This window comes from Sycon ciliatum, chromosome 5, assembly GCF_964019385.1.
Source record: "Sycon ciliatum chromosome 5, ocSycCili1.1, whole genome shotgun sequence".
Classification (NCBI taxonomy): domain Eukaryota; kingdom Metazoa; phylum Porifera; class Calcarea; order Leucosolenida; family Sycettidae; genus Sycon; species Sycon ciliatum.
Window position 1 is genome coordinate 31,975,398 of NC_088647.1, and position 15,828 is coordinate 31,991,225.

At 44.8% G+C, this 15,828-nt stretch overlaps 1 protein-coding gene across 1 annotated transcript; it reads left to right on the top strand.

The window, feature by feature from the left end:
* The first annotated feature begins 12,476 nt into the window (after positions 1-12,476).
* On the top strand, positions 12,477-15,613 carry LOC135817018 (uncharacterized). The gene is made up of 2 exons (XM_065330116.1): positions 12,477-13,208; positions 15,557-15,613. The coding sequence occupies exons 1-2, from the start codon at positions 12,477-12,479 to the stop codon at positions 15,611-15,613; spliced, it is 789 nt and encodes a 262-aa protein (XP_065186188.1).
* The last annotated feature ends 215 nt before the right edge of the window (positions 15,614-15,828 follow it).

Here is a 15,828-nt window from a genome sequence, read left to right on the forward strand (position 1 = left end):
CTAGACCCAATCAGTTTTGAGCTCAACCGATTGCCTTTGGGATACAGAATCAGCTGCAGAGACGCCGAGTTGACTATCAATCACTCTTGGTACATGGACGACATTAAACTCTACGGGAAATCTACGAAGGATGTGACTACCCTCGTGTCTACCGTGGGTGGTGTTGGCGATGACATCCGCATGAATCTCAACCCGGCCAAGTGTGCCATGCTGCACGTCAGGAGAGGAAAACCAGATGAAGGATACTCTATCCAGGTTGGCGATGAGACCATTGCAGAGTCACTACAACTCAATGAAACATACAAGTACCATGGAGTAGTGCAAGCAGCCACGATACCTCACTCGTAGCTCAAGACGCAACTCACCGCAGAATACAAAAAGAGATTACATTTGCTTCTGACCAAATGCGAGAAACATGATCAAGGCCATCAATACGTATGCTTTGCCGGTTATGGCATAATATTAATAGTTATGGAATCGTAAATCGGACCGAGGCTGAAATAAAGACCACAGATCGAGCGACAAGATCAGTCTTGACTGCGTCTGGATTTCACCACCCCAAAGCCTCAGTCAACAGGCTCTACATGAAGAGGGGAGATGGAGGCCGGGGCTTGGTCTCTTGTGAGGATATGCACGGCCGGAGCATGTGTGGCCTGGCCCCCTACATGAGTACCAGCCCAATGGCCAGAATAAGCCTGTTTTATCAGTATCATCAACAAAAAATCCTACAACAAAAAGCCACTCAATAACTGCAAAGGCCGGGCGGCTAATTTCCTGTCGAATTTGGATCTTCCAGCAGCTGGACCAGCTTTACCCAATAAGCATACAATTAAGCAAGCGTGCGCAATGCGAAAATCCAAAGCACTTTCCACTGTGCCGCTGCATGGGAGATATTGGAGCCGCTTGGAGGAAAATCGCCTAGATAAGGAGCTTACCTTCATGTGGCTAAAATCAAGGACACTGAAACCTTCAACTGAAGGCATGATTATGGCAGCACACGACCAATCCCTCAAAACGAAAAAATTCCCGATACGCCAAAATGAAGTCAATTGCTCGAACTGATGCCAATTGCAGGCTTTGCAAGGGCAGCCCAGTTCTTGCTCGGACCAGTTACATCGAACGTCATAACCGGATAGTCAAGTAGTGTATGTGCACTTCGAAACGTGTAAAGCACGGGATCCACATACTGGTGCTTCACGATTCGACCACCAGCTCAAGGCATTGGTCAAAAGGGATCGGTATCGGCTCTATTGGGAGTATTCGGTCCCAACTCCCAAAAATGGCAACTTTGTCCGGTATACCCTATCCTTGGTCATGTACATACAATTATCCCTTCACTGTGCATAGTTCGAAACTTCCCCCCCCCCCCCCCCCACACACACACACAATGGTTGCCTGCTTTCCTTTGTCATCCACAACCATTCAACGCGGTGAACCCCTCGATAGGCGATTTGCCTTTGGGTCATCCTAATAGAGTTATTAACTGACCTGAAACTATCAGCAAACAGGCCAGATCTGCTCCTTGTTGATGACAAGGAGCGCATCGCATACATTATAGACATCAGCGTCCCTGGTGAGAACAACATCAATAAGGAAATGGCTGAAAAACGCTCGAAATATTATGACTTGAAGCGGGAGATTTCCAGAATTTGGTCCCTGACCCATGTTGACGTGGTCCCTGTGGTTGTCTGTGCCCTGGGAGGCTTGGTGAGAGAGACTCCTCAATGCCTTCGGACTGTGCAGGGAGGAGACCTGGCTATTGTGCAATAGGAGGCTATCCAAGGTTCCGTTAAAATTCTAAGAACTGTCCTTAAGATGTAGATGCACATCTGCTGCGTTTTCATGTTCAATAGCCAAGAGACTTGAATACCGATTGAAAAAGATATTTCCTTTGTTACTACCTTCATTGGTTGATGTACTTTGATTTAGTACTCGGACGCTGGCCAGTTTAGGCTTTTGCACTTGGCTACAATTTGCATAGGCCATACTTGAGTCCTGGTGTCGGCTTTTTCCCTTGTGCTACTTTAGAGCGGACTCTAGAGGCGTCAGTAATAGACTGGTACTGATTCCGAATCCCAATGTCAAAATAATCCCCATAACAACATCATTCGGCTCACCAAGTTTCGAGCTTTGACTGATCTCAACGTTCTTATCACTTGTAAAATACCTGTCGCTGCAAATTCTTTATTATTGTTTTGATGCTGGAGTTCGGATTGAGGTTCATTCCTTTCTTCCTCTTCCTTCCCCTATTTCCTGTCCCTTTGGTTTTTAGCTTTTTATTTTTCACTTTCTTTTTGCTGTCCCACCCATGGAAATATTTTCCCGGTGGGTCAGGCTTATCGCCTTCGAAAGAAGTGAATAAAGGAGACATAATAATAATAATGCATGGCCAATTTTGGCTGATGCTGCAGGATGCTGAGCTGGATCGAGGGCTCTCCTTTGCGTGGTTGCGGTCTTCTGCCTTGCGTCCGGCGACAAAAAGTATTGTCATGGCCATACAGGACCAGGCTATCGCAACACGGAACTTACAAGAGATATTTAATCGAGGAACGGGTGTGTCAACGAAAACGAGCTGCAGGATGTGTGGAAAGGACGAGGAAACGGTTTTCCACCTTATTGGAGCATGCACGGCTTTTGCTGGAAGTCACTATGTCAATCGGCACAACAGGTTAAGCCTAGTTCACATTCGACGCAACGCCGACGGTACGGGACATATTAGGGCTTGTCGGGAGGGCTGGGGTGAGCTGTAATTTACAAAGCAAAATATCTTCACTGGACGTTGTGCAGGAAGTATGGTGCATCGGACATTTCGAATAAGTACACAAGTCACCAACTCACTAACGTCGTGTACAGTGCTGAAACGGATGTGTCAATTTACTGGGAAGTGCCAATTCCAACAGCAGCGCCCGTTGGAGCAAACAGACCCGACATTGTTATCAAGGGCAAAGATGAAGCGTTGCTTGTGGACGTAAGTGTCCCTCTGGATAGGAACATCCGCCGAAAATCTGTAGAAAAGATACAGAAATATCAAGGCCTGACGCGTGAGGTGGAACAGCTGTGGCAGGTTCGGACCAAGATCGTGCCAGTGATTGAGGGGGCATTAGGTGGATTAACCCCCTCGACTGCTGACTTTGTGAGGGAACTGGATGCCAAAGCCAGCGTATCCATCTTGCAAAAGGAGGCGCTCCTTGGCACAGTTGTCATCATCAGGTCAATAACTCAGATGAATAACAATTACCCTCCAATAAGTTACATTGGTTTGCGAATGCCCATGGTTCGAACTATAGTATTAGTTGAAGCCCCTCTTTCCAGAAACTAATTATGATCATAATATTAATCAAATAAACTACGTGGAGATAAAAGTTTAATAATAGCTATGAAAAGTATGAATGCCGCAGACATCACCACGCAACATGACAATTAGTTCAGGATTTGAGAGCGTGTGTTTCCAGAATCGATTTTCAAGCTCCGATCATCAGTGGAAATACGGAACTAAAGTGATCAAGGGAAAAACAAAGGTTAAAAATCCAAAGAAGTGTGACACATGACGCGTAAGTATTACAAAAAGTGAGGGCTAAGGATAAAGAGTAAGTGTGACAAATGGGCATGAACAGTGCAGAAACAACTCATGAACACGGGGTGCAAACTCACCAAAATAACCAAAGTGTTACAACAAGTTCTTTTTGCTTACACAAATCGGGCTTATGCGTACGAATACAAACAGCTGCAAGGACCTTCAACTACTGGACATACCGGACACGACACAGTACAGAGAAGTGAGAATCATCATACACACTCAAACAATCGGGACGAGATAACAAATGCAAGTACACAGCTGACTTCTTTCGAATTTCACCCTCATCAGCTCCATCACCTTCCCTGTCACCTGACTCCTCCTCGTCCGTTTTATCACCATCACCACCAGCCGTATGATCGTCATCCGCCTCGTCATCATCCGCCTCGTCGTCATCTGTATCTTCGTCATCCGCCGCATCATCACCCAACTCATATTCACCGCCAGTCAGTCGTCTGATACCATCCGTGTTCTCCTTCCTACGTCTGTCCCGTGCCACTGTCCTTAGCTCATCCACGTCTCGAGATTGTGTTCCGTTTAGCTTCTGGCTTCTGTTCTCCTTCGATGCTCCGCGTTGGCCTTGGCCATTCCTAGCATAATATACATACGTATTTCGGTTGAATAATTGGCGGTCGACCTCCGTGGTCTCTGGACACACGGATCAGGCGCCAGAGGGTGCTGCGGTAACATGTTGTAGCACTTAGGTTATTTTCGTGAGTTTGCACCCCGTGTTCATGAGTTGTTTCTGCACTGTTCATGCACATTTGTCACACTTACTCTTTATCCTTAGCCCTCACTTTTTGTAATACTTACGCGTCATGTGTCACACTTCTTTGGATTTTAACCTTTGTTTTTCCCTTGATCACTTTAGTTCCGTATTTCCACTGATGATCGGAGCTTGAAAATCGATTCTGGAAACACACGATCTCAAACCCTGAACAAATTGTCATGTTGCGTGGTGATGTCTGCGGCATTCATACTTTTAATAGTAATATTAATCACTTGCCAATAACAAACACAACAATAATACCATCAGCCCCCAAGGCCCCCCATTCACCGGTTTTGACGGTGCTTCCCTGATGTTGAATGAGAAGAATTATATCGCTGCCTTCAGTTCTATTTTGTCGCTGAAGGGCTCGATTTCAGGTTTGATGACGGTTACTTTTCAACGGATTTTGTTTTCTGATTTAGCTCTCTTGCTATTTCTGTACCTGCTTGTGTTAAGTCTCTTTCTAGCAGATTAGTTGAACATGTATAATAGATTGTACGTGCTTCATTGTGGATTTGTTGTTCACAGTGCTTCTCTCTTTTTTCTTTCTTTTTTTCTCAGTCTCCTTTATTATAATATTATTATTTTCTTTACATACAACAGCAGTACTCTCCATGGTCTTAAGGTAGCAGCCTACCCATATATTTCATATGGCATTCAATTCACCGTAACTTTGGTGTCTCTCAATGGATTTGAGTGAACTTTTCACCACACACTCCTGCCACTATGCTGGCCCTCTGGCCATGATTTAAAAGTTCTTGCGCCTCACTGACAGGCTTTCCAGGTAGGCATGGCCCCGTAGGGTCCAGCGGATAATGCTCCGAAAATGTTCATATAATGCTAACCATAATGCTCCAAAAACTGCCTTATAATGCTGATTATATTGCTTCATGAAACTCGGATGTTGAGCCATAAATAAATTGTTTTGTAGTCAACTAGCCCATCACAATGTCATGCATGAGGAGTACTGTAGGAGTTTGGCTTTCGGCTTGTACAATTCGTTTTCGCAAAGCTTCCCTTTCTTTACTTATCCTTGATATTTATGACCCACCCAAGTTGGGTGGTGTGCTGCTTTGCTGCTTCGAATTGTAGTTAGACCGCTTTGTCAAATATCGTACTGGTCTCGTCATCGTCCAGTAACAATCGACATTCTTTGTTACGTTGGGACTGTAGCTTTTGCTCGTTTTCGTTGCGCTTGCCTTCCCCTCTTTTGCCTTCCCCTCTTTGGTCTTTCCATAACCTTGAACCTTCCAAGTTGGAAGGCTGTCGGTTAGCGCTACGGAGATGTGTTGAAGCTAGGTGTCAGGACGTCGAATGTTTCAGTACTCTGTCAGTTTTGTGCCTAGTTATTGCACTTTCTGACTGTATAAAGTATCATGTTACAGTGATGGAGAGTTACTCTTAACTCGTATCCATATGTCCTTTTCTCTTCTACATATATTGCTTCAGCAAGGGATATAATGCTCTTGGTTTAGGACAAAAATGGAAGAAAGTCTGCACATTGTCAAACTTCCAGGAAGTTATGCTTATCGTTGATCTGCATCTGAAGCTGCCACCTTATCTCTCACGAGCTCCACCACTTCTTAGCACTATAAGACATGATCGCTTCTCCATTGATTGTTCTCCATTCCAACTTTGATGCAGGGTTGTGGTAGAATAGTCGGTGTATCAAATCTTTCCCTAAATATCCATGTAGTGAGAGATGAAACCATTATTGCAGGTAGTCACTCATTGTTGGGATGAAGTTAATCTTGGCAAATAGTATTCCTGCCTGCAGACAAGCTGTCACTGCGTCCACTCTGTTAATAATGTCTTCATCTGAAACACCAGACGTGAGGCCAGCTCCTGAGATCCGATCTCACATGGAGAGCCCTCGCATTTGCGGAAATCCTGAAATCACGTGGTCAGAAGTTAATTTGCCACTCTACATCCTCGTCTTGTGCTCTCATCTTCTCCTCGAGATGGTGTGTACCGTGTAGACGTACATATATGGCTTGCCACAATACTCTTCCTTTGTCTGATAGCATTTGACTGTAGGCCTGGCATTACTACCGTCCACAACTAACTGTACGTGCTTCATCAGGAAAGTAAGACAGGCGCTGCTGAGCAATCAACTTGGTACTAAGTCAATGAGAAATTCTAGTTCTTTTCGAGCCTCCTGAGCTGGACTCGGCAAAGGCAGTTCTTTTGGAACGAGGTATTTCTGTTTTTAGGCGCTCCTTCATCCTGGTCCAAATTTAGCAGTGCATCAGTGTCTACTTCAGTATCGCTAGAGATGCTATCGCCAGAGCCTCTGGCACAACTAGAAAACTCTGCTTCGTCTGTTTGGTATTCACTTCACGTATGTCTCCTCCATAGCTCTCCATTATTCTAAAAGTAAAAGAAACCTATGGTTGATAAATATGGATTGGTGGTAAAGACACACCTGGCAATATCGCGGTAAACACACGCCTGCCCGCACACGCTCTCTAAGCTGCAAAGTTCTAGCACAGAGCTCTCCTTCTCACCACCACCACCATCAGTTCGCGCCTGGCGCCTAGTCCATACATGGTTGGCGGTATCCGACATAGCAGGCTGGTACATCTAGTAGCGCATGGCACTTAGAAGATGACACAGCAACGGCATAGCTCGATTGCGACGTACGTTTCGTCCCCGCTGGACTCATCAGGCAATCTTCTTCTTGGATGTCTTCATACGGAGCTTGACTCGGGAGAATGAAGTTGAAGACACCACTGCAGCTGTACTTATGGTTGATAAATATGGTGGTAAAGACACACCTGGCAATATGGCGGTAAACACACGCCTGCCCACACACGCTCTCTAAGCTGCAATGGTGGTGGTGGTGAGAAGGAGAGCTCTGTGCTAGAACTTTGCAGCTTAGAGAGCGTGTGTGGGCAGGCGTGTGTTTACCGCCATATTGCCAGGTGTGTCTTCACCACCATATTTATCAACCATAAGTACAGCTGCAGTGGTGTCTTCAACTTCATTCTCCCGAGCCAAGCTCCGTGTGAAGACATCCAAGAAGAAGATTGCCTGATGAGTCCAGCGGGGACGAAACGTACGTCGCAATCGAGCTATGTCGTTGCTGTGTCATCTTCTATGTGCCATGCGCTACTTGATGTACCAGCCTGCTATGTCGGATACCGCCAACCATGCATCGACTAGGCGCCGGGCGCGAACTGATGGTGGTGGTGGTGGTGAGAAGGAGAGCTCTGTGCTAGAACTTTGCAGCTTAGAGAGCGTGTGTGGGCAGGCGTGTGTTTACCGCCATATTGCCAGGTGTGTCTTTACCACCATATTTATCAACCATAAGTACAGCTGCAGTGGTGTCTTCAACTTCATTAAAAGAAACTTCATAAATAATTTCTCCGGATTTGTGTCACTTGAACTGCCTCGGCCTCGGTTGCGCATGCTTCACAAACGGCTTGTATGCATTTACCTGACCACATCGCTATGACGTTTTTATGTAGCAATAGTTATGTAGCGTTAGTGCTAAAGGTGTTACGTATCTACCGTGACAATCACAAAGTCATGTGCCGGTACAACGCATAGTGCTCAAATACCCGGAATGGGCGGAGCGTAGTACGCAAGAGGTGCACAAAAGGAGTAAAATAGGGCTGTTTCGTTGTTACTCAGAGTTTCATGGCAAAAACCAATCATCAGACAGCATCTCATGATCATGATTGTTGCCGATTGTGGCCAAAAACCTGAGATTTCCCGATAGTACCCACTATGAAACTCGTTATGCCGCTCAAACCTCACATAATGCTCGTTTTGTTCCTTTCTAATGCTCCATAATGCTCTGATGCTCGGATAGCCGTATAATGCCGAATATATTGCCGGCATTATTAGGCACCGGCGGATTATGCCGGCATAATTATTGGCATAATTTGGTGGTTTAAAATTTGGAGCATAATTTGGCATCCTCTCGGAGGTAGGAGCATAACTACACGATTATACCACAGTTCTAGTATGTAGGCTATACCATTGTGTACAATGCACTTGACCAGTGCTAGTGGTCTGCATGGTAAAGGGTTCGGAGGTCATACAGATAGTGTTTTCAATGAAAAGCAGGGTAGAAATCATGGCAAATCAGTATTGTATGCTCGAACTCGTCTTCTTTAAAGTTCTTTCTCACACTGACTAGCCCTTGGCGGATTATACCGGCATAATATTTGGCATAATCTTGGGATTTCGTCAAAACATCATGCTCCGGCATAATATTTATACGGATTCCAACGTGTAAAGTCGGCATAATCTTTCGGTTTAGACAAAAATTATGCTTAGGGGCATAATACAGCTTTGTCAGAAAGCCTGCAGATGTTTTTTTTAAATACCCCAGTTACGACTCCTTGTCATAGCCCTTGGCGGATTATGCCGGCATAATATTTGGCATAATCTTGGGATTTCGTAAAAAAATTATGCTCCGGCATATACGGATTTCAACGTGTAAGGTCGGCATAATCTTTCGGTTTAGACAAAAATTATGCTTAGGGCATGGCCGTGTGTGTATGCGTGGTTTCTCAATCCTCTATGTACAGCGTGAATACATAGTGGAACCGAGCATAATTCAGCATTATTCAGCATATTTGTTGGCATAATTGTGGCATAATCAAAAGCATAATTTGACGATTGGCCGAGCATAGTCCGCCAATGGCTAACACTGACACAATACATGTAGTAGAAGACTGATGGTGCAACGGTTGTGCAATCATAAAACCAAGATTCATGAGGTTTTCGTTCTGGAATTTGACATACGGACTGGTTGTTGTGATAAATGTAGTATTATTATTATTTGAAACTCGGATGTTGAGCCATAAATAAATGTAGAAAAGAAAAGGACATATGGATACGAGTTAAGAGTAACTCTCCATCACTGTAACATGATACTTTATACAGTCAGAAAGTGCAATAACTAGGCACAAAACTGACAGAGTACTGAAACATTCGACGTCCTGACACCTAGCTTCAACACATCTCCGTAGCGCTAACCGACAGCCTTCCAACTTGGAAGGTTCAAGGTTATGAAAAGACCAAAGAGGGGAAGGCAAGCGCAACGAAAACGAGCAAAAGCTACAGTCCCAACGGAACAAAGAATGTCGATTGTTACTGGACGATGACGAGACCAGTACGATATTTGACAAAGCGGTCTAACTACAATTCGAAGCAGCAAAGCAGCACACCACCCAACTTGGGTGGGTCATAAATATCAAAGATAAGTAAAGAAAGGGAAGCTTTGCGAAAACGAATTGTACAAGCCGAAAGCCAAACTCCTACAGTGTTGAAGCTAGGTGTCAGGACGTCGAATGTCTCAGTACTCTGTCAGTTTTGTGCCTAGTTATTGCTCTTTCTGACTGTATAATAGTTCCCAGTTACAGTGATGGAGAGTTACTCTTAACTCGTACCCATATGTCCTTTTCTTTTCTACATTATTATTATTATTATTATTATTATTTGGAAAGGATTGGGAGAACTTCATATTCAAGGATCAGTCGGGGAAGTGAACTGCCTGAAAAGAGAAAAAAACGCCAGACCCACCAGGACTCGAACCTGGGACCCTGCTTGTCATGAGCAATGCTCTAACCACTGAGCTATGGGACCAGGCTGAACCTAGAAGGCGCCGACAAGTTTTTCACTCCAAAGGCAGCTCACAACACGTGCCATACATACTGATGGCACTTAGGTCTTTTTCCCTCCCCCAGGGGACCAACCACGGTCAGTTTCTGGAAACTACCAGAGGTGAAAGAAAGTGATTAAATTTGGAAAGGATTGGGAGAACTTCATATTCAAGGATCAGTCGGGGAAGTGAACTGCCTGAAAAGAGAAAAAAACGCCAGACCCACCAGGACTCGAACCTGGGACCCTGCTTGTCATGAGCAATGCTCTAACCACTGAGCTATGGGACCAGGCTGAACCTAGAAGGCGCCGACAAGTTTTTCACTCCAAAGGCAGCTCACAACACGTGCCACACATACTGATGGCACTTAGGTCTTTTTCCCTCCCCCAGGGGACCAACCACGGTCAGTTTTTTTTGTTGTGAGCTGCCTTTGGAGTGAAAAACTTGTCGGCGCCTTCTAGGTTCAGCCTGGTCCCATAGCTCAGTGGTTAGAGCATTATTATTATTATTATTATTATTATTACTCATAAAAAGGACACACTTCAGGCTCATTACAAACATCTTGAAAGTTTTTGTCTTCACAAGTATACTTTCAAGCCTTCTCATCAGGTGAAATACAGGCAAGGGAAAAGGAACAGGAACAGTGGATTAAATACAGTAAGAAGGTGGTAAAATAGCGCAAAAAGAAAGAAAGAAAGAAAGAAGATAGCTAAAGTAAACAGCGAAAATTGCAATAATGACACAAAGGTGCAAATGCGAGAAAACTCAATAAGCGCGACATGTAGTGCGACAACAAGAGACAACCACTGGACATACATATAACTAACGAGGTTTTGACGACCTACCTAACAGCCTAAGTGTGAATTTGATTTGTTTCTGCTTGCAAAGGTTGGGTTTCCTTGTGTGGATGTATACAGCTTCCAAAACATTCAGCAATCTAGCACTGCGTACACGTGACACAATCGAAAAACAATCATCCGAATACACAGCACGACAATCAGGATGCTCAAACAAATGACTAGCAATGGACGACTCATACTTATCAGAACTAACATCAGAACAATCAGCATGTGCGGTGGACACATCCGATTTCACATGGCTAGTCGAGTGGACCCTAGCCGTTGCCTCTGTCTGTGCTTTAGTCGCTGCCATCGCCGCCGTTGCCGATCTTGTCATTCTTCTGGTTGATGCGGTTCCTGTCACTGCCACGCACGTAGGTGTCTTGTCCGGTTGTTTTTCTGGTGGTCTAGTTAATTGTGAGGTGACGTTGCTTGGTGTTGATGCCGCTGCGTTGGACCATCTTGTACCAGGATGATTCTTTGCTGGACGTCCCCTCCGTGGTCGAGTGGATCGTGCGTGTTGTGGAATAAGGTGTAGCGGTGCGTGTTGTCGGATGCGTGCGTCCAGATGTTGAAGAGTCCTACCTACATATCGGCTCTCACATTGCCGACACTCGAAGTGATAAATCAACTTGGATAATTGGCCTGTAGGTAGGACGTCCTTCCTCACCGTGAACGCACGCACCGTGGAGTAGATGAAGCGAATATGAACATTATGGTAATTGGACTCCACGGCAGACTTAACCCGACGCTGAACCATACGTGATACTGACTCGCCCTTCCACGGTAAACATAGGTATACTGGATTAGTGGAAACTTCAGCATTCTTCTTTGGACTGGTTTCAGTTACATACTTCACAATAACAGACTCGGGGTATCCATTGAGACGAAAAAGCGCACGTAACTTCTCCAACTCCTGCTCCAACCTTGAAGACGAACAAAGGCGACGTGCACGATCCACCAAATTACGCAACAAATTGATCTTATACAGTGTCGCGCAAAACGAATCCCAAACAATGTACAAGCCAGTGAACGTAGGCTTGCGATAGACCGACGTGACAACACCACCATCAATTGACTTCTCAACGAGCACATCAAGAAAAGGTAGACGATCTGACTCCTCAAATTCACACGTGAAATCCAACATACCATCAACAACCTTCCTCAGCAGATCACGAAATTGGAGGCACTGAGCCTCAGACTGAAAATACGAGAAAGAATCATCGACAAATCTCAAATCTCGATAAATTATGCGCCTTTCTTGATAGGTTGGTTGAGTCGAAGGAACTGATTGACTATGAGGCTAAGCTGCTTAAGCCTTTGGGTTCAGCTCGCCCTAGAATGTATGGCTTACCGAAGATTCATAAGAGGGATTGTCCTGTCCGGCCCATCCTTTCTATGTTAGGTTCTCCCCAGTATAAGATTTCTCGCTGGCTGTGTAGAATGTTGCAACCCGTTTTAGAATTATACAGTCGGTATGTAGTTCGCGATAGTTTTCAATTTGTCGATATTCTGCGCGACCACTCCTTCCCCGATACCTATGTTATGTGCTCTTACGATGTTGTTAGTCTGTTCACAAATGTCCCTTTGGATAAAGTCATTGATATTTGCTGCGAAACGCTATATCATCGCTCACTATGTCCGCCTGGCGAGTTACGTGAAGATTCGTTCCGCGAAATGATCCGCTTGGTAACGTCAGGTGTGGAGTTTTCCTTTGATGGTGTCATGTATCGACAGATTGATGGTGTTGCTATGGGTTCGCCCCTTGGTCCTGTTTTGGCAAATATATTTGTTGGTTATTACGAATGTCAGATTCCGGTTAGTTTGATGCCCCCATTGTACGTGAGATTTGTCGATGATTCTTTCTCGTATTTTCAGTCTGAGGCTCAGTGCCTCCAATTTCGTGATCTGCTGAGGAAGGTTGTTGATGGTATGTTGGATTTCACGTGTGAATTTGAGGAGTCAGATCGTCTACCTTTTCTTGATGTGCTCGTTGAGAAGTCAATTGATGGTGGTGTTGTCACGTCGGTCTATCGCAAGCCTACGTTCACTGGCTTGTACATTGTTTGGGATTCGTTTTGCGCGACACTGTATAAGATCAATTTGTTGCGTAATTTGGTGGATCGTGCACGTCGCCTTTGTTCGTCTTCAAGGTTGGAGCAGGAGTTGGAGAAGTTACGTGCGCTTTTTCGTCTCAATGGATACCCCGAGTCTGTTATTGTGAAGTATGTAACTGAAACCAGTCCAAAGAAGAATGCTGAAGTTTCCACTAATCCAGTATACCTATGTTTACCGTGGAAGGGCGAGTCAGTATCACGTATGGTTCAGCGTCGGGTTAAGTCTGCCGTGGAGTCCAATTACCATAATGTTCATATTCGCTTCATCTACTCCACGGTGCGTGCGTTCACGGTGAGGAAGGACGTCCTACCTACAGGCCAATTATCCAAGTTGATTTATCACTTCGAGTGTCGGCAATGTGAGAGCCGATATGTAGGTAGGACTCTTCAACATCTGGACGCACGCATCCGACAACACGCACCGCTACACCTTATTCCACAACACGCACGATCCACTCGACCACGGAGGGGACGTCCAGCAAAGAATCATCCTGGTACAAGATGGTCCAACGCAGCGGCATCAACACCAAGCAACGTCACCTCACAATTAACTAGACCACCAGAAAAACAACCGGACAAGACACCTACGTGCGTGGCAGTGACAGGAACCGCATCAACCAGAAGAATGACAAGATCGGCAACGGCGGCGATGGCAGCGACTAAAGCACAGACAGAGGCAACGGCTAGGGTCCACTCGACTAGCCATGTGAAATCGGATGTGTCCACCGCACATGCTGATTGTTCTGATGTTAGTTCTGATAAGTATGAGTCGTCCATTGCTAGTCATTTGTTTGAGCATCCTGATTGTCGTGCTGTGTATTCGGATGATTGTTTTTCGATTGTGTCACGTGTACGCAGTGCTAGATTGCTGAATGTTTTGGAAGCTGTATACATCCACACAAGGAAACCCAACCTTTGCAAGCAGAAACAAATCAAATTCACACTTAGGCTGTTAGGTAGGTCGTCAAAACCTCGTTAGTTATATGTATGTCCAGTGGTTGTCTCTTGTTGTCGCACTACATGTCGCGCTTATTGAGTTTTCTCGCATTTGCACCTTTGTGTCATTATTGCAATTTTCGCTGTTTACTTTAGCTATCTTCTTTCTTTCTTTCTTTCTTTTTGCGCTATTTTACCACCTTCTTACTGTATTTAATCCACTGTTCCTGTTCCTTTTCCCTTGCCTGTATTTCACCTGATGAGAAGGCTTGAAAGTATACTTGTGAAGACAAAAACTTTCAAGATGTTTGTAATGAGCCTGAAGTGTGTCCTTTTTATGAGTATTATCGCATTTTTGTCTCAGAGGAAACTGTTTACCTATTATTATTATTATTATTATTATTATTATTATTATTATTATGAAATGACCCAAAGGCAATGTGCCTATCGAGGGGTTCATTTGATTGAAAGAACAGTAGATGTAGAATTATGTACAAAGACAAGTAGGGATTGATGAGGAGAGAAATAGGGAAAATCAACTGCAAGGTGGCGGAATTCCGTTGATTGCATAAGCATGGTCAGATGTAAATTTCCTGAGTATTGACTTCGTACCTGGTCAGTATAGGAAATAAAACCTCGTAAAAGACCTCGGCTTCGCCTCGGTCTTTTACTCAGCTTTTATTTCCTATTGACCTCTTATCCCATGGTACGAAATGATTTGGGCCATTTCAGCCAATCAGCGACCGTTCTGAGCGGGGGTTGAGCGATATACCCCGCCGGGGTCAATAATATACCCCGCTGGGGTCACAATCGTGCGAATATTCCCCGGGTCACGCCAATAAAGGAGATTTTAGTGCTGGTCACGCTCTATTTGGGACAGTTATTATTATTATTATTTTGCTTGTTTGCGTTGGCATCAACCTGCATAAAGCAGGTATATAGCCTTCGCTTAAGCTGCCGTAAAAAAGAAAGCTCATCCTAAGCGAGAGGGCTAGAGGGAAATATAACGATAACGAGATACAGAATACAAAGAAATCCAATGAGTTCAACGTACAATTCAAAACAAGAAAGAAAGGAAAGAAAAACAGAGCCGAATCTACCGATTGATCCATCAATCGACAAAGGGGACTAATGGGGCTGTTAAGTGATGACGTCACAGTTCCTTCGATACGCATAACAACGATCCCACTGGGGACAAACAAAAGTAGCGTCGTCTCCACCGAACCAGTTGTCAGTGGCAACATATATAATCGTGTACATTTCTTCGTTTCTTCTTTTCTGTTTTCAGTGAGTGTTTTGTTTTCTCTTTGTCCTTGATCTCGACGATGTTGTCGTGCTCACCTTACTGAGACGTCTCTTGTGACTGTAGCTAGGCACCGGCGGATTATGCGGGCAGAAAACATTGGCAGAATTCGGTACTTTTTCGGGTAAGTTTCATGCATGTTTGGTATGTGGATAAAGAAATGGAGCAGAATTCGAGCAATTTCCCGCCATAAGGTTTGTATGGTTCTGCCAATTTCACTGCTTTTCGAGCAGAATCTGCCACCTTTTCGAGCATTATCCGCCGGTGCCTAACTGTAGCCAGTGTCACGGAGGATTTTATTGGCGTGACAAGGTAGATCGCCGAGATCGAGCGTGAAAAACGCTCTGCATTAGTAGCTCCTGTAGAATGTTTTCTGGGTTGGCGTACCCATGGTCAACAAGGCCAAGGTGCAAGACAGCATAAGAGATCGTGTAAACGATGTGAACTCCAAAAGGTAAGCTCCTGAACAAGTGGAAAGATATGGGTATTTACAAACTCTCTCTTCATCCATCGATTGCCGCTATGCATTGCATTTTGTCTTCACAGATAATCTGGCCAAATTTATTGTAACTAGAGATTGCAATCGTGCTTGGGGCCCATCCCAATGCCATCACATGGCTGTGGTGACTAGTGTATATCTGGGAGAATTTTTCCTCGACTGATACGGAGTGCA